General features: G+C 46.3%; 1 protein-coding gene across 14 annotated transcripts in view; it reads right to left on the minus strand.

Annotated features, from left to right (window-relative positions):
• Phactr1 (phosphatase and actin regulator 1) overlaps nt 1–19,177 on the minus strand; it is a 477,222-nt gene that overhangs the window by 99,245 nt on the left and 358,800 nt on the right. For all 14 annotated transcript variants that reach the window (XM_039095677.2, XM_063276382.1, XM_063276381.1 and 11 more), the window contains one exon: nt 9,211–9,291. In XM_039095677.2, the coding sequence (XP_038951605.1) occupies nt 9,211–9,291 (81 nt within the window). The remainder of the gene's footprint in view (nt 1–9,210; nt 9,292–19,177) is intronic.

Consider the following 19,177-nt stretch of genomic DNA (forward strand, 5'->3'; position numbering starts at 1 on the left):
CTCCTCCCACTTCCTCTCCCTCTCTCTTGCCTCCTCACCCATCAGATCCTTCTCTGTTTCTCTTCAGAAAAGAGCTGGCTTGATGGCTTTCAACCAGCCATGGCATATCAACTTGCAGTGAGACTAGGCACCTTCTCGTCTATAAAAGCTAGACAAGGTAACACAGTAGGGGGAAAGGGTCCCAAAGGCAGGCAACAGAGTCAGAGACAGCTCCTGTTCCCACTGTTGGGAGTCCCACAAGAAGATCAAACCACACAACTGTAACATGTGCAAAGGGCCTCAGTCAGTCCCACTGAGTCTCTGTGGGCCTCTGTGGGCCCAGGTTAGTTGATTCTGTGCATTTCCTTGTGTCCTTGACCCCTCTGGCTCCTACAGTCCTTTCTCTCCATCTTCCACAGTATTCCCCAGTTCTGCCTAATGTTTGGCTGTGGGTCTCTCTATCTGTTTTCATCGGTTGCTGGATGAAGCCTCTCTGATGACAATCGAGCTAGACACCAATCTGTCCTTCTGACTGGTCTGGCCTCGAGGACATTAATTCTTATTTCATATTCTCAACATGGTACCTCTAGCTGTGCTGGGATTTCATCTTAACCACCCTCTCCCCTTCCCATCTTCTCTAGGAGGATCCCGCCCCACTCTTCAGCATCCCCCACGTACTCCTTCCTGCCAGGCGCCTTACGAGAGACCCTGGTCTGTGGAGACACTTCCGTGCCCTGTGCTGTGTGAAAGTTAATTACTTTCCTCACTGTACCTGCCAAGCCCTCTATGGTGTCTACCGCCACAGCTGTAAGTTGGGCTAGCCAGGGAGCCTGTCCCATCTTTTTTTTTTTTTTTTGGGTTCTTTTTTTCGGAGCTGGGGACCGAACCCAGGACCTTGCGCTTCCTAGGTAAGCGCTCTACCACTGAGCTAAATCCCCAGCCCCGAGCCTGTCCCATCTTACTAGTACTTCTGTGTCCTAGAGTAATGCCTGCAACATGACAATATGGCCAGCTAATCCATGATGCCCAGAGTGCACTCACTCATTGGTGAGTCATACTAAGGCATAACCCTAACTCGTTCATGCTTCTGGCTCCAGCACTTTTTTTTTTCTTTCTGAGAATATGGTGTTGCCTAAGAAGAGATTTACGTGTGTGTGTGTGTGTGTGTGTGTGTGTGTGTGTGTGTGTGTGTGTGTGTGCGCGCGCGCGCGCGCGCGCGCGCGCATATGCACATGCAGGTGCATGCAGAGGCCAGAAAAGGGCGTGGTTACTCTTCACAGAAGGTGAGGTCAGGGTCAACCTGTGGTATTTCTCTTTGAGCTGGAGTTAAGGCGGCTGTGAGCACATGGGTGCTGGGAACCAAACTCAGGTCCCCTAGAAGAGCAGGGTGGAGTCTTAACCATTCACGCTACGGCTCCAGCACCAGTTTAAGGGAATTTTTAATGACAAGATCTCTTTGTCCTCTTTATCATTTAAACAGCTCCTCCTGCACATCAATGGAATTTCTGGTATCATTAGGTGGATTTTGTTGACAAGACCCCAGTGAACGAGCACAAGCAGCTTCATTGTAAGAAGTCCTGGGCTGCCCCACTCAGTTCTTTTTTTTTTTTTTTTTTTTTTTTTTTAAGTAAGGTGGAGAGTGAATGAGGAAGAAGTGCGACATTCATCTTTGTTCCAACACATGTCCCCTGCACATATATGTACAAATAGGTATCAGCACATACAGTATAACACACACACATATGCACAAGCACATGCACAGGCACATGCACACATGTATGGACTCATGAGTTTGCCTTTCAAGAAAAAAAAAGATGTGTGCTCATAAAGTCTGTGGCCATCAATCCAGCTCTTCAGGACAATCATTTCCTGTTAGGTGACTTGATTTTCTGGGCTGCTCTGTTGTCTAAATCAAGCCTTGTATTTTCTTCTTAGAAAGTTGCTGATCGGTTGGGGATTTGGCTCAGTGGTAGAGCGCTTGCCTAGCAAGCACAAGGCCCTGGGTTCGGTCCCCAGCTCCGGAAAAAAAAAAAAGAATAGAAAAAAAAAAAGGAAGGTGCTGATTGTGTGTGTATGTGTGTGTGTGTGTGTGTGTGTGTGTGTGTATGAGCATATGGGTGTTTGTGTGTTTGTGTATGTGTGTGTGTGTGTATATGCTTGTATGTGCATGTGGTGTTTGTTTGTATGTTTGTGTGTGTGTGTGTGTGTGTGTGTAGGCCACAAGGCAGTGTTAGGTATCTTCCACTAGTACTCTCCACCCTATCTTTTTTTTTTATTAACTTGAGTATTTCTTATATACATTTCGAGTGTTATTCCCTTTCCCGGTTTCCGGGCAAACATCCCCCTAATCCCTCCCCCTCCCCTTCTTTAGCCCCACTCAGTTCTATGCTGTGATTCCTGAAAGCAAATGCTCTCTTCATTTTCCCACAGTTACTACGGATCTCAGCTTCCCGTAGATGCCATTTGTAAGCTCCACATCAGAGCAGCTAAAATGGGACAAACTGCAGTGCCTGCTAAAGGTTGCGGAAAAACATTTCCCATAAGCTGAGGACTTTAAAAGTCCATGCACCTGGGGTACCAGATAAAAAAGAGAATTTCAGAAGGTCACAGAAAATATTTGTCTCCTGTAATACAGAGAAGAACTTTTATTATTTCCATTTGGAAAAGACGATGATGACCTTTTAATTTAAATATCAGGCTGGAGGCAGGAGGTGGTGGTGGAAAGCATCCATTTTGAGAGCTTTTTTTGTTTTTTGTTTTTTGTTTTTGTTTTTTTTTTTTGGCATGCAACACCTTCCAAAGCCCTGGTTCTCAGTCTGTGGGTCACAACCCCTTTGGGGGGGTCACATACAACGTATCTACATTATGACTCATAATAGTAGAAAAATACAGTTATGAAGTAGCAGCAAAATACTTTTATGGTTGGAGGGTCACCACAACATGAGGAACTGTATTTAAGGTTTGCAGTGTTAGGAAAGTTGAGAACCACTGTTCCAAAGATGTTTTTCACTTGAATAAGGAAAAAAAACCCTCCAAACAAAAAGAGAACAACAGGGGAAAAAATCCCCAAACTCTCAGCCTGATGTATTTTATTGTTTGGTGTAAAATGCTATCTTAAATTCTAGCACATTCTGGGACGCCATGTTGCTCATAGGTACCCCGTCAGTTCTATTCTTTCCTGGAAGGAGACACATCCTCTTGACCTCCTTTTCCCTCCACGTGGGATCCTCTAGACCCAAGGATGACAGACCCTTCTGGCTGGGCTGTGGTAGCCTCATCTATGTCATTGTAGCCTGCCACAAGAAAGGGGCAAGCCAGTCTGACAATGCAGGCTGGGTGTTACATGACTCAGGAGCAGAGAGCTGGACTCTCCCCTCCCCTCCCCTCCCCTCCCCTCCCCTCCCCTCCCCTCCCCTCCCCTCCCCTCCCCTCCCCTCCCCTCCCCTCTCTTTCCTTCTCTTTTCTCTTCTTCATATTTTTCCCTTCCCTTCTTCCTCTCTCCTTCCTTCCCACGAGAAACACATTCATGGGAATGAAACAGTCTCATTCTACATGAAGCAAGTCACAGTGGTAATGGGAAATCCAGTGACAAGTCACAGCATCATGCTACTGGTGAGTGGCTTGCATTCTGCAAATCCCATGCTGTAGTAACTGTTTACATTTCTCCAATGGCTTCTAACTGCGATGTTTCTGAGGTCCTCTGCTGGCTGCTATGCAAAGCCTCCCAGAGTTCCTGTCAGTTCCAAGCGAGTGGGAAGTGTTCTTGGCGAGGCCATTATGACTCTGTGCTCACTGGGTGTGACGTGGGTGGGTTAGTCAGCTCTCCACTGCCACAAAATACTGAGGAGACCCACTAGAAGGAGGAAAGGCATGTTTGACTCTCAGTTTCAGAGGTTTCCTTCCACTGGTATGGCTCTGGGCTTGTGGCAAGGAGCCATATTTTGGTGGGGGAAATATGGCAAATGACAAAGCTGCTCACCTCAGGATGGCTAGGGAGCAGACACAGACAGGAGAAGTGGCTGGAGTTACAAAATGCCCTTTAAAGAGGTAGACACGGTGGGCCTATAATCCCATCAGGAGGGAGGCTAAGGGAGGAGGACTGTGAATTCTGGATACGCTGGACTTCAGAGAGAGCTTATGGCCCAAAGTAAACAAACCCCATAGACCTCTTAACAGTATCCCTTCAATGGCCCCACTTCCTCTCATTGTGCCCCATCTCCAAAGTTCTACTGTCTCCCAATAGCTCTGGCACTTGGACTCAAGCCAACACATGGACTTGTGGAGAACATTGAAGACCATCTCAGCTCTAGGCTTTAGCTGCCTTGTCTCTGTTTTGGACTGACAGCTGGAGCTGGGACTAAGAGCTAATTGAGGGCCTTGTTTTGCATGAGAGATAGGGTCACTGTAATAGTAATGGCCAAAGAGCCTGTGTGTGTGTGTGTGTGTGTGTGTGTGTGTGTGTGTGTGTGTGTGTGTGTGTTCATGTGTATGCAGGTGTATGTGAATGTGGATGCACATATGTATGTGTTACATGTAGAGGGCACAGGACAACCTTGAGTGCCATTTTCATGAAAGGTCTACCTTGTTTTGAGACACTGGCCTAGAGTTCCCCAAGCAGGCTGGACTACCAACCATGGAGCTCTAGAGAGCTGTCTGCCTCTGACTTCCCAGTGCTGGGACCATGAGTGAGGAGTGAGACCTTCCTTTCTCATAGGGGGTCTGGAGGTCAAACTCAGGTCCTCATGTTTACAAGGCAAGCACTTTACTGACTGGGCCATCTGTACAGTCTACAACTCTGTTTTTAAATAGTTTACCCCTGTGACACTGACAATATCCGAAAGTAAGAAACGGATGTCCATATATAGAAAATATAAGGCACAAATTTACCTATTTAAATAATTGCCCATGACATTTCATGGACCCAAGAGAAGGATGGGGAGTCCCTTCCTGACCTTAGAGCTTGTGTTCCGTTTCTGTTTCTTCTTTGGCGAGGCTGGGTAGCCAGCCAGCTCTGGTGATTCTCCTGTTCCTCCCCTTCTCCCAGAGTTAGGGTTCCAGGAGTGCATGCATGGCCATATCTAACACCTTACATGCACACCGGGGATCTGAACCCAGGTCTTCAAGATTCTTGCACAGCCAGAGCTCTCGCCCACTGAACCCCCTCCCCAGTCCTTGAGACATGTACTCTTCCTGATTCTGGGGCCGGTTGACAACATTGGTGTTCTCCAGCTGCTTCCTTTGAGTTGAAACATCCCTGTTTCAGGAGGTAGGGCGTTCCTGAGACTCAGAGAGTAAACCCACTTCATGTGCCTGGGAAAGAGGAAACCTACACGATTCACAGGAGCTCCTCCTCAAGGTTATGGAAGCAGTAAATATCTCAAGATTGTGGAAAGAGTAAAAAACGCTGGGTGAGGAGACTCCCCTGAGCTGCCCGGAGGAGGTCTCAGGACTCTTCAGCTGCCTGAAGGTGGTTTAGACAGCTTCAGGGGTTCAGATTTTGTGAGTCAGCGTCACTGACCATCACCCAGGCTGGTCTCTTCAGTGGTGCAACTGCCTTTAAGCTATCCCTGTAAGTGACCCATCCCGCATGCCCCTGTAAAGAACTCCAAAACCCCTTCATTGGTTCACTAAATTAGACTTGTAATTGTCACTGTGGTCTGTTGTGGGCTTCCAGTCTGGGTAAGGAGATGTGTGTGTGTGTGTGTGTGTGTGTGTGTGTTGTGTGTTGTGTGTTGTGTGGTGTGTGTGTGTGTGTTGTGTGGTGTGTGTGTGGTGTGTGTGTATGTGTGTGTGTTGTGTGTGTGTGTATGTGTGTGTGTGTTGTGTGTGTGTTGTGTTGTGTGTGTGTGTTGTGTCTCCCCAGTAAAAGGGTTAGAATAATCAGCTCTGTGAGGGTAGAAAGGGCTTGAAACAATGTAAGATATGGTGATGGGGAGGCGGTAATGAGAACATGCTAGCATTTTTTTTGAGGGTTTGTATATTTACTAAGGTTCTAACTCATATTATCTCATGCAGTCAAATATCCAAACAATATTATCCACACTTAGAGATTAGAAGAATAGAAAGACATAGAAGTTAAGGACCTTATCTAAAGTCATGATGGTAGCTTGGTTTTCAGGTATGCAACAGTTCACCTAGCCGGAGTTATACCTGAATCCAGATAATGTAATTTAGGGTTTACACTACTCCTGATAGCCTGACATAATACGATAAAGTCATAAAAGACTAAGAGAAAGGCTTTTATCGGCCTAGGCCTTAGCAAACACATTACTATGTGTTCAGTGGAGTTTAATCACCACCACCACCACCACCACCACCACCACCACCACCACCACCACCACCACCACCATCATCATTGTACTATTTAGATAAGGTTTTATATAACTCGAGGTGAACTTTCTCTATGTTATATGGCAAAGCTGGCCTTGAACTCCTAATTTTCCTGCTTCTATCTCCCAAGTGCTGAGACAATTGGCGTGCATCCCCATGCCCAGCTGGAGTTTTTGCCCATGCACATTCATATGCACACATGTCTGCATATAGCCAGGCTCTCTGTCTCTCTGTCTGGCTCACTCTGCCTGCCTGTCATTCTGTCTGTCTTTCTCTCTCTGCCATCACAGAGCTAATAACCCCTTTGGAGAGTCTGTTCTCTGTCTGACATTATTAGGAGCTTAGAAGTTCCAGCAGTAGCCTTCCAAAGCCCCTGCTGTCCTGGAGTTTATAGCCAGTGAGAACATTTGGCCAACAAGCAGAATGGGAAGACAACAGTAACTGCAAAGAGAAAGATAAAACAGAGTTCTTGTGCCAGTGACAGAGAGCTAGGCTGATCCTTTCAGTTATGCCAGTTACTTACTGAGTGCATGTCAGAAATCGCCCTGTAGCATCCCACAGGGACCACAGCCATGATCCTGGCACCCCTCACTCTTGACTTCTGACCACTGCAGTCTGGCAGACCCCGTGCCCACAGCCTTGTGCTTCTTTCAGTACAAAGCACCATGTCTGCTCCAACCATCTGCAGCTCCTTTGGGGAAGTCTGGACATCACCCTTAAGCCAGGGAGCTACAGGAGAAAGTGTTCTCTGCTTCGCTTAACAATAGTCACCCTAACTAATGTGTCTAAGGTGTTTGCAGACGGAGATGGGAAGGCTGCGGGAGAGAAAGGAAGAGAGAGGACAGGAAGAACTGACTAACTGCATCAGAGCCATCTTGGGCTGTGGGCAAGGTGGCTAAGCCCTCGCTGTGGATTATCTAACATTACACCTGCAGTCAGGCATCTGCTGCCTCTCCTGGGGAGTGGATGTGGAGAGGAGCTTGTGGTGAATTGCACTGTTGAAGGTTAATACCCGGCAGCATTTAGGGACTGTCTAAAAAGTGTCACTTTGGGGAAAACTGACGAAATGAAGGATCTCTACCCCTGGAGAGAAGATATGTTCTACTGCTCAGCCTCTTCCAGGTAGAAGTGGATAATGTATCTCACTTTAGGGACTCCGGGCCCCAGGAAACTCAGGTACTTAGCCTAGTTTGAAAGAGTAAAGTGTCACATCTCTCCGGTGTCTCTTGTCACCAGGGCAGGGGCTATGGCGTGTGTGCCATCTTCTACTCGAATCTCAGACTGGCAATTTGTGCCATGATTAAACATTTCGAGTATACTGCTGAGAAAGCCCATAATGGTAACGGATGAGGTGACAAGTCACAGAGAGTGTGCTGGCTACTTTTATGTCAACTTGACAAGAAGCTAAAGTCTTCTGAGAGGAGGGAGCCTCAATTGAGAAAATGTCTCCATAAGATCAGGCTGCAGGCGAGCCTGTGGGGCATTTTCTTAATTAGTGACTGATGGGGGAGGGCCCAGTTCATTGTGGGTGGGTCCATCCCTACACTGGTGGTCCTGGGTTCCATAAGAAAGCAGGCTGAGCAAATGAGGAGGAGCAAGCCAGTAAGCAGCACCCCTCCATGGCCTCTGCATGAGCTCCTGCCTCTGGGTTCCTGCCCTGCTTCAGCTCCTATCACAACTTCCTTAGATGATGAACAGTGATATGGAGGTATAAGCCAAATAAACCCTTTCCTCATGGCATTAGATCATAGCAACATAACCCGAACTAAGACGAGGAATAAAGCCTTGTGCGTAATGAAGCAGAAAACAGATGAGTCAGGGAAGTCAGGTAGGTGCGCCAGGACTCAGAAACACAAGCTGACTTTACATACTGGAACCCACAGGGCTTGGAGGAGACCCACAAAAATCACAACAGCTGACTGCAGAACTCCTACTCACAGAAGCACTTCTGGGTGAACCCGTGAGGTCAAATGTCTCACGATTAAGACAGCTGAACAAGAGCAGGGGTTGGCTGTCTCACACACAACCCTGAGAGGAACAGTGTCGTCAGGGTGGGAGGACAAAAAGGGGGAGGAGAAAGAAGAGCCAAGGACAGGGAGATGAGAGAGTGGGGGAAGAGCTCTTTGGAGCAGGCTCAACATCAAATATCAGAGCTATTAGGGAAGAAGAGCGAAGGCCTGTTACTGTGAGGTCATTCGTCTCCTCTGTTTGGTTACAATCTTGCCATTTTATATTTCTTCCTGTTGTGGAAAGAGATGTGGAGGTTCCAAGAGAGAGAAAAAAAATATCTGCTAGAAAAATCCTATGGGGTTATGGCTTTTAAATGTTTGTCTTGGGAGCTCCCACAAACATGGGCAAGTACATTTGTCCCAGTGCCAGGGCCTACCTACATCTGTGTGTGTGTGTGTGTGTGTGTGTGTGTGTGTGTCTGTCTGTCTATGTGTGTGTTTGTGTGTCTATGTGTGTGTGTTTGTGTGTCTGTGTGTGTCTGTCTATGTGTGTGTTTGTGTGTCTATGTGTGTGTGTTTGTGTGTCTGTGTGTGTGTGTGTCTGTCTGTCTATGTGTGTGTTTGTGTGTGTGTCTATGTGTGTGTCTGTGTGTGTCTGTGTGTGTGTGTCTGCCTGTCTATGTGTGTGTGTCTCTGTGTGTGTGTGTCTGTCTGCCTGTCTATGTGTGTGTCTGTGTGTGTGTGTGTGTGTGTGTGTTTGATTTGGGTAGCACCATATTCTTTTTCTCCAGTATTGATGTCTGTAGTACCCTCTGCTTTGCTCTCCTCCCTGTAGCATCACCAGGTTTTACTGTAACATTTGATAAAGCGATGCACAAAGCAAAATACAAACCCAGCAAGGACAAGGTACACTCGGCTGGGTCCTGGACTGTAACAGCAGTTTGCCTCTTACCTTTATCGTAGATCTCCTTCAAGACCCCTCGCTTGATCAGCTCCTCTCTGCTCTGCCTCATCGATATCTTCCTTTCCAGAGCTGTAAGCAAGAGCCAGAGAGGAAAGTGTGAATGGTGACCATCATCTTTCTCCTCACCCCGAAAGGGTCCACACGTTCACAGATACTGCGATCTACTGAAAGAGCCTATGACTTATGTTTTGCTCATGGTAAGCTAACGACACACCAGTTAGTATCTTAACACTTTGGAAAGACATGTAACCAGGTTATTTTAAATTTTCAAAATACACTTTTAATTATCTCTCAGACAGGTATATATACTGAATCTGACTTCTGACTCCCCGACTTAGGCCGGATGCTTCATCATGAAGAATTGTAGCATTTTGCCAGCCACATGACTACTGAATAAAGGGACCAGGACTCTGAGCGAGCCTCTCCCCAGGCTCTGGGTCAGAGGTGTGCCCTTGAAGATGGTTGCTCCCTGCAGACAGGCTGGCATTTCAATGATCTGCCTTATTGTTGATGTTCACTCGGGGTCTCCTTGCTTTTCCAATGTAAAAGGTATCAATTGAGGTGCACATTTGGATATTTATCTCTTGAAAAGCACTCTGTATTGGCATAGTCCCTGGGATCTCCAGGGGACTATCTGAGGAATGGTGGATAGCTTCCAGGGGACATCTCTCCATGTAGCTACATGTGGGCGAAGCCACTCTTAGGAAAGGACTTTTCCCAAGTCAGGTGCTCCTCCAGCTGAGCCAGGTCTGTGGAAGGTGGAGCTGGAGAGGGAGTGGGTGTAATGAGGACCAGTGAAGGGGAAATAGACACAAAGAGCCCATAGGAGGGATGCTGGGAGCCTGTGGAGGGAAGGAAGTCCCTTCAGCACCTGCACTTCTCTTCGGTTTCTGGTAAATGTGGGGCAGAGAGGAGGAGTTATTTCAGTGGCTTGTGTTAGCTGAGCCCTTCGGCATCCTTCAGAAATGTATCTACTTATGGCTTTGGGGGCACACTAGTGACAGAACAGAGGAACTCTGTTATGCAAAGCTACATACAGATTAGTTAGGTGTACACACACACACACACACACACACACACACACACACACACACACCAGTAGCATTTAGAATTAGAACCAGTGGGCCAGAAGTGAGGCCTTGTTGGAAGCCTCTCTCTGGGACATTAGTCAAATCCCTCCCCCCCACCCCCACCACCACACACGCTGGCCAATCTGATTCCACAATTCTTCACTGGGACCTGAGCATCTGGAGTTTGATGCAAAGCTTGCTGGGCCTTCGTCAGGCCTAGCTAGGCTCACACTCTCTGACAACGTAGTTTGGTAGAGCAGTTCTTTAGCACGCAGAGTGCTCTGGTTTTAACCCCCAATGTTATTTTTTAAAATACAGATCTACACAATACATATACAGTCTAAATGAGAAAATACTCTTCCTCCACCCACCACCAATTTCAAAGTGAATGTGACTTTGTTCATTTGCTGGTTCAGAACTCTGTGCTCACAAGGGCGATGCACACAGCATTTGAGAAGGGTAGAAAGTTACCGTCGTTAACTGATCCTTACTCTGGTTCCGGGATCACACCTACTCTACAGATGAACTACACAGAGAGGTGAACCCGAGATGTTCCCTGGGTCTGAGGCCTAACCCTGAACTGCTAAGAGACACACAGCTCAAGTGTAAGAGTAGAGATTCCAAGGTTTCTGTCTTCTCCCCAGGACATCATACTGTTGTGAGAATAATTATATGGTATATGGAAACAGTAAGACTTTAACAAGGGAAGTCAAGTTTCTCTTTAGAGTCTTGTGTGCTTCTGAGAGCGAGGGGGTGAGGGAGAGAGGGAGGGAGGGGTAGGGAATGCTTGACAACCTCAGGCGTTAGTCCTTGCCTTCTACCTTGTCTGAGGAAGGATCTCCTGTTGTTTGCTTCAGTGTGCTACAGACTAGCTGGCTCATGAGCCTCCATGGATTGATTCTCCTGTCCATATACAAGTGCAGTATTACAGGTGTATACCATTGCGTCCAGCTTTACGTAGGTTCTGGGGATCCTGGTGAAAGTTCCTGACATTTGTGTGTCTAATATATTATCTACTAAGCCAGCCCCACCTCCCTGAGGGCACATGTATTTGTGGTTGAACAGTACAGGAAGTGCCGTCAATACTTCATTCTCAGATGACTCCTCCTTCTAAGGTGCCATTTCCCGAGGATCTCTCTTCACAAGCTATCCACAAAGCCTCTCCTTTTATCTCACTGTCAACTGTCCTTTCAAAGGGAGAGCTCAGCTTGAGCAAGGCCAAAGACATATCATGGCTCCTGCGTGCAGTGAAGTGAGCCTCCTGTTACAGACGACCCCTTCCAGACCTGAGGCCTGGCCTATTACTGAACTAGGAAATGGGGCTATGGGTTCAGTGAAGAGGAAAGAGAAAGCATGGCTTCCCCTTCTTTAACCAGAACTGCTAGCCCAGCTTTCTTTACCAGGTAATCTTGATTTTCAGTGGAACAAAAACAAGAAAAGGAGAGGAGAGAAATGAAGAAAACTTAAAGACAAGGAGCCACTCACTGGGGCGAAACCATGTAAAATGCACTATGCTCTCCCAAAGCACAGGGGAATGAGGCCAGAGGACTGGATGTCTACCTGGAATGGCTTTGTGTCTGGGAAGTAGGAAGCAGAACTGAGTAGAGCAGAGCCAGTAAAACGAAAGACACAGAAATTCATATTGTCAGCTGGTTGGCAACAACCCGCAAGGAGGTATTAGTTCTATATGGACGAAAAAGAAACTTAGTAAGGACTTACTTTAAAACAAGAGAACTTATTTTAAAATATAGGAGTCATTTTTATTGGGACAACAGGGTAGTGTGAGTCTGAGGGACCACATAGGGAATGCTTTGGTGTAAATGTTCTAAAATTAGATAAAGGTGTGTGTGTGTGTGTGTGTGTGTGTGTGTGTGTGTGTGTGTGTGTGTGTGTGTATGTGTGTAGAGGCAGGAGAGACAGCTCAGCGGTTAAAAGCACATCCAGAGGCCCAGGTTGGGCTCCCATGTTGGGTGACACAAGCTCCCACAACTTCAGCTCCAAGGGATTTGAGGATCTGATGTCATCTTCTGGCCTCCCCAGGGCTCCCACATACTGTGTGTGTGTGTATGTGTAAAAAGACATTATTAAAAACCACCATGTACTACGCACAGTGTTCTGCATGTCTTTTTATTTTTACTTTAAAGCTATCAGTCCCTTTCAGGGTCTATCTCCTCTGAACCACTTTGTTTGTTTGTTTGTTTGTTTGTTTGTTTGTAAACTTGGCTCTTTGAGCCATTGTGTTTAGGTCCCCAGGATAACATCCTGAAGGGCTTTTCTCACTGTGAAGCTTGAGGTAGTTTCTCAGCGTTCACTGTGTGTCCTCAGAACTGACGGCAGCTATGTTTCAAATCTCTTGGGGATTGCTTTTTGGTTAAAAGCAGCAAGTGTTAGGTTTGGCCCAGGGGCTACTTAAGCCCTGCACACAGGCAGTAGCACGCCCCCCACCCCTCTCTGTCTCTCCCTCTCCCCTTTTCCTGGCTGGTACCATAAGATAGCTGTCTGTGAATCTGGAGTCCTCAGGCCTCCAAGCAAAGTTTACCAAGCTTACTGAGCTATAGGGGTGAGAAACGGGAAGCTGTGTGAGATAGAGGTGTGTGTTGAAGCCTTGTCCCCTGCTGCCTGGCCTGAGGCCTTTTGGGGAGGGGCAGTATTGATGGTGGAACAACTTCTTTAGTCCTGTTAAGAGTATCAGAGTGGAGACCTGTTGAGATTTTTTTTTCTCCTCTAGGACATTCTATATCTGTTGAAGTCCCTGTTCAACTGTCTTTAAATTACATTCTGAGGGGAATAGACATTTAAGGGGAGAGGCAACTGAGAAGTGAAGAGCTGTGTAGAAGTTCCACACGCTCTTCTACTGCCGTTCCCCAAAATAGTCAACTTGCAATTAAAATCTGTAGTTTTGATCCCTTTGAATCTTCCAGCTCCAGGGAAAAGAAAATTTAAGCAAGATTTCTGTGACTGACAGAACAAGTTTCAGTACCATGAGCACACGTCAGCTGCCTGTCCAGTGTCAAAGGTAATATGATTGTCCAGCATCCAAGATAATATGATTGCAGTAGCCACATCCTAGGAAGACCCCCAAACAAAACAACCAACCAGGCAATGAGACGAAGCACACCTGTAATCCCACACTCAGGAGACAGAGGCAGGAGTCTGAGGTCATCCTAGGCTATACGGTGGCACCTGGTTTCAAACGCTCAGAATGCAGCTCCGTGACATGCTAATCAGTACAAAGTTTAATCTCCAGCACAGCAAATTAGACAGAAAAAAAATTTAAAAAGGAAGAAAGAGAAATGTGAGCGTGTGGTATATGGTTAGATAGCATGCTATGATAAACACATTCAAGAGTCATTCAAGTCCAAAGGCAATCTGCACAAAAGCCAAATAAACTATCTCTCACTAGATCAGATGTCCAAGAGTGGTCGGTAGGAATCATGTTCTTGATCATGCTAAGGGTGTGTGATGGAATGTGTAGGGGGCTGGAACTTAGTTGGAGGACTTGGTTGTTTGGGAATGTGCCTTTGAAGGGGACATTGGGATGTTCAACACCCCTCTTTGTGTTTGTTTTCTAGTGATTAAAGCAGCTTTGTGCTATGACACATTGCCTCTCATACAGGGATGTTTTGCCACAACCCTGATTGGGGCAAGGAATCTTGGACTGAGACACTGAATGTGGGAGTGAAAACAACCTTGCCGTACTTTCAGTTGATTTTCTCCTGTATTTTGTCACAGTGGCAGAAAGCTAAATATATGTAGAAATCCCGCATAGGAAGTGAGGGATAAGACTTCTCATATAATAAGGTACAAGTTGTGGTTGCTGCTCTCTTGGTGTGGTCTTACAGCCCTTACCATGGTTTTAGAATAGCAACTTTAGCAGAATTCCCAGTACATGAGCTCAGAGATCCAGCATTCCACTGTGGTAGTTTGAATAAGACTGCTCCTCATATGCTCACGTATTTGAATTCTTAGTTAGCAGGGAGTGGAACTGTTTGAAAGGATTAGAAGGATTAGAAGGTGTGGTCTTGTTGGAGGAAGTGTGTCATTGGGGGTGGGTTTTGGGGATTCAAACGCCCACATTAGGCCCAGCCCCTCCCCCTCCCTCTCCCCTGCTGCCTGCAGATCAGGGATGTAAAGCTCTCAGCTACTGCGACAGTGCAATGTGTGCCACCATGCTCCCTGCCCTGAGGATAATGGATGAACCCTCTGAAACTGTAAGCAAGCCTCCAAATAAATGCCTTCTCTCCGGTGTTTCTCCACAGAAGTAGAGCAGTGACTAAGACACCCCCCCTCTTACTCTCTTCCGCATCTTTCTAAAAAGTCACATGGTGTCATAACAGTTCTATGACTCAGTCAGCTGCAGGGATTTCCCAACAGGCTTGAATGGTCCTCACGTAGTGAGAAACTGTCTAGATTCTTGCCCTAAATACCAGACAAACTAGCCTTACCCTTAAGCAGGGATTCCTTAAACTGGAGGCTGCAAACACACCCAGGCAGAACAAACCTCTTCTCTCTCTTCCTTTGTGAAGAGACATTCGCATACTATGGATGTTCCTCTAATACATGGGTGGGGGGATTGATTGCCGAGGGTTCAATATTTATTTCTTTGAAATCTAATCTAGAACCATGCCTGGGTGGCTGATCTCTGATAGGAATTCCCCTGCAGCTGTTATTAGGTGGGAAGGTACTAGAGATGTATGAACAAAACTCATTGCTAAGGTGGTAAGCCAATTATTTCTTTATTTCTTCTTCTTCTTCTCTTCTTCTTCTCTTCTTCTTCTTCTTCTTCTTCTTCTTCTTCTTCTTCTTCTTCTTCTTCTTCTTCTTCTTCTTCTTCTTCTTCTTCTTCTCCTTCTCCTCCTCCTCCTCCTCCTCCTCCTCCTCCTCCTCCTCCTCCTCCTCCTTCTTCTTCTTCTTCTTCTTCTTCTTCTCCCTCCTCCTCCTCCCTTTCCCTCCTCTTCTCTTTTCCTTTTCCTCTTTTTCTCCTTCTTACTATTATTTACAAGTAGTTGTCATCATAGCTTGTCGGGTCAATTCTTCATGGCCCACAAGGCCAGAGACTGTTTTTTTTCCTGTTCTTTGTAATGAGATTTAACTCATCTTCATCTACACAGTCGAAAGTGTCTACCTTGCAGAGCAGTGTTGCCCACAGATACTCAACAAATAAATACAAGCACAGACTTCAGATACTCAACAGATGCAAGTGCAGATAAAAGAGAACCAGAGAAAGATGGCGTCTGTACTGAACATGTATAGACCTTTTCTCTTTCCACTTTCTTATTCTTTGACAGATTCACTCGTGAATGTAATAAATTTCAGTCAAATTTGCCTCCTTTTTCTCTCTCTTCCATTCCCTTGACCACTGAAACTCTTCTTTCCAGCAAAGCCCCATTCCTTTATGAGACAGATCTCTTTTTCTGGCCTGGCCACCACCTACTAAATAATGGCCTATAAGCACTGTTACACACAGCATTTCCATTGTGGTTGGTATTGTGTGTCATCTAACAGTAGGGTCAGGGGCGCAGCAAAAAACGCACATGTTCTGTGAAAATATTCTATTGAATGTAAGAGATTAGATGTTGGCATCTTTGGGTTCTGGAACCATGCTCTAAAGTTACTAAGAGATGACTGTGACCACACAGGAGTGGGGCAAGGTCTTCCTTTATGTCTGGGTCAGAAGAACCTCACAATGAAAGTGTTCAAGCGCCTATCTCCATGTATGCCTTTGGCTGGGATGGAAGCCTAAGTCAGTGGAGCTCTTTGCTGCAGTGTGTGAGCTAGGCTGGATGCTCACCAGTGCATTGAGCACTGAGGCTTTCCCCAATATACAAAAGTGTAGAGTTCCTTAGCCTTAAGTAACCCAATACCACAGAGCATTTGCCCACTAACAATTCTGGTTGGCCATAACTGATGTTAGATGATGTCACTAACAGGTCTGTTTTTCTCTTCTCTCCAGGCAAAGGGCCTCTCAGCCTGGTCCTGGGCATGTGTATGAGGAAAAGGAGTGGACATTGATGTATTTTATAAAATCAAGGGTATGTTTTGTGGAGTGTGGTATGGTGTGGTGGGAGGGGGTTCCTCAGTGGGCCCATGTGATGGGATGGGTGTAGTATAGAATAGAGTTTATTTTGGGGCATGGGAAGGGGAGTTGAGAAGGGAGTAGAGGCAGAGAAAGAGAGGGGATAGAGAGGGGGGGAAAGAGGGGGGGGAGGAGGAAGAGGAGGAGGAGGAGGAGGAAGAGGAGGAGAGGTGAGATGAGGCCAGGTGAGACTGGCTAGGAACACATGGAGAGAGTGAGGGGATGGTGAGTGGGATAGAGGGAGAAAGGGGCTAGGTAAAGAAAAAGGGCAAAGAAAGTCAGAGAGAGCCAGACAGGTTAACCAGTCCCTAACTGGATGTTGCTATGTAACTGCTGGGCGGAGCATAGAAAGAATGCTAACAGATATAGCTAAGTTGTAAGCCATGCAGTTGAGAATACGTTATTCATAGATTTTAAGTATATCCACGAGTGGAATGAACCAGCTGGAAAAGCATTTGGGAGCTAGCTAGGGAAATACGGTTCTAGGAGGCTACTGAAGCTCACTGGGAGTTATTCTCAGCTTTGCTACATATGAAAATGGACGTTATATACATAGGACAAATTTCTTCCCTTTTTAGAGATGCATAATGAGAGGTGTGTCATTTACATTTAAATGCTGCAGAAGGGGACTGGGGAGAAAATGGCCTAGTGGGTAAGAGTGCTTGCTGACCGGGTATGAAGACCTGGACTCAAACTGCCAGCGCCCGTGTAAAAATACACGAGCACCTGTGACCTCAGAGCTGTGATGAACGGAGGCAGGAGGGTTGCTGAGGCTTGCTGGAAGCCAGCCGAATCAGGTCAGTGAGGCACTTGGTCACAAGGGAATGAGGTGAAGAGGGCCAAAGTAGAGCCTTCCTTGTCTCCTCTGGCCTCCATGTGCATGCCTCTCACCTTTTCATACGCTTGGTCATTTTTAAAATAAAAAGTAAGCACTTGAGTGACTCTTACAAGAAATGTTGAGTGAAGAAAGCTAGACAAAGGGCGTGGGACTCCATTTGTATGAAACGTCACCGTCAAAAAGGTGACAAAAGGTACAGATGGGTTTCGGTCTCGGATCTAAGCTGGTTACTGCCTAGCAAAGCAAGGAGATGCTTTATGATAAAAATAAGGACAGTGGGGGTTGGGGATTTAGCTCAGTGGTAGAGCGCTTGCCTAGCAAGCGCAAGGCCCTGGGTTCGGTCCCCAACTCCAAAAAAAAAAAAAAAAAAAAAAGAAAAAAAAAAGGACAGTGGTCACCGCTCACAGGAAGGGGACTAATCTCAGAAAGATGCACTGAAGGGCTTCCAAGGGCTGGCAGCAGTGTTTCACGTTAGTGACTTGGAATGCAGTTATAGTGTTTGCTTTATAGCCTTCTCATGAATTACATATGGGTGCTTCACTCGGGTTTTTAATGTGTGTTTTATTTCCCCAAACAAGCACATTCAAAGGATGCTCTTACTAACTCTTCTTCCCTTTGTGACCTTGCAGTAGGGACATAGAAAGCTCAGACAACACACAATGGAATCACAGTTGCCCAGCAAACCGACTTCTCCTGTCTGTGGGAGAAGGAAGGGTAGTAAAGGAATACATAAAACCACGGCGTGTCTTGTCTTGGCCCTTCCCTCAAGCAGGTCCAACAAAGTGCCCAGAAGGGTCATTCTTAATCTTTGATTAGTCTTTCCCAAGGCTGCATGTGTGGGTTAAGAATCCAAGCAGAAAGTTTCAGAATTTAAGTGATTTTAGAGGAAGAAAGACTCTGAAAATTTGAAAATCACACTGGCCTAGTCTTGGAGTCCACCATTAAAAGAACAAAGCCACTGAGAGGAGGAGCTAGTTCCACAAGGAAAGATCTGGTGAGGGCGGGAGGGATGTTCCCACCACAGTTTGCTTCTCCTACTGTCTGTCTTTAAGCTAATTAGCACAGGGAAGCTAGCTCTTCATCAGATTCTAACAGGGTGGTCATGGCTGTCTCTTCTGAGTTCGGTGAGATGTGTCGTCATTATCATCATCATCATCACCATCATCATCACCATCAATCAATCCATCAATCCATGATCATCATCAATCATTGTCACAATCAATCATCATCACCATCATCATCAATCTCCTTCCCCCCTACCCCTCTCCCTCCTCCACTGGCTGCCTAGTATAGTGATGTTTCTCTTTTACTTCTGACAGTCTCATGCATATGCACAACCTATTGTCATCTCACTCACACTGCCTTCGTTACCCTCTGGTATCTTTCCCTCCTTTCTTCCCACCTAGTCCATGCAGGACTGCATCATTAGAAAAAAACAACAGCCCTTCCTCCAGCAAATAACAGCTCCTTAGGAAGGGATGGGGCCTCACGCCCATCCACCCCTGTCCATGATGGAAAAGTGGAGGGGGGCCCAATCTCATACAAGTATTCATTGCTTCTGCACACAGGATATGATTTCATAAAGTAGAGATCTGAAAAACACATGTACATGAAGCTCTATTCATGACCTCTGTCATGACATTTTCAGTGCATGTAGAATGTATTTTATTGCCAATTCCCAATTATTGTTTATTTTTCCTTTGTGTTTTGCCTGCATGTGTGTCTGTGTGAGGGTGTTGGATCCCTTGGAACTGGAGCCATGAACAATTGTGAGCTGTCGTGTTGGTGGGTGCTGGGGATTGAACCCATGTCCTCTAGAAGAACAGTCAGTGCTCTCACCTTAGTGTCCTATCACCTTAAACACCCAAGAATGGAAATCTGATCTTTTGCCCAGAACAGCTTAATACCCTGACTACCATCTATTACCTAAAGGACAATAGGGCCCCAGTTCACAGTGTCTTGTGGAGCCAA

The sequence above is a fragment of the Rattus norvegicus genome, chromosome 17 (assembly GCF_036323735.1).
Source record: "Rattus norvegicus strain BN/NHsdMcwi chromosome 17, GRCr8, whole genome shotgun sequence".
Lineage (NCBI taxonomy): Eukaryota > Metazoa > Chordata > Mammalia > Rodentia > Muridae > Rattus > Rattus norvegicus.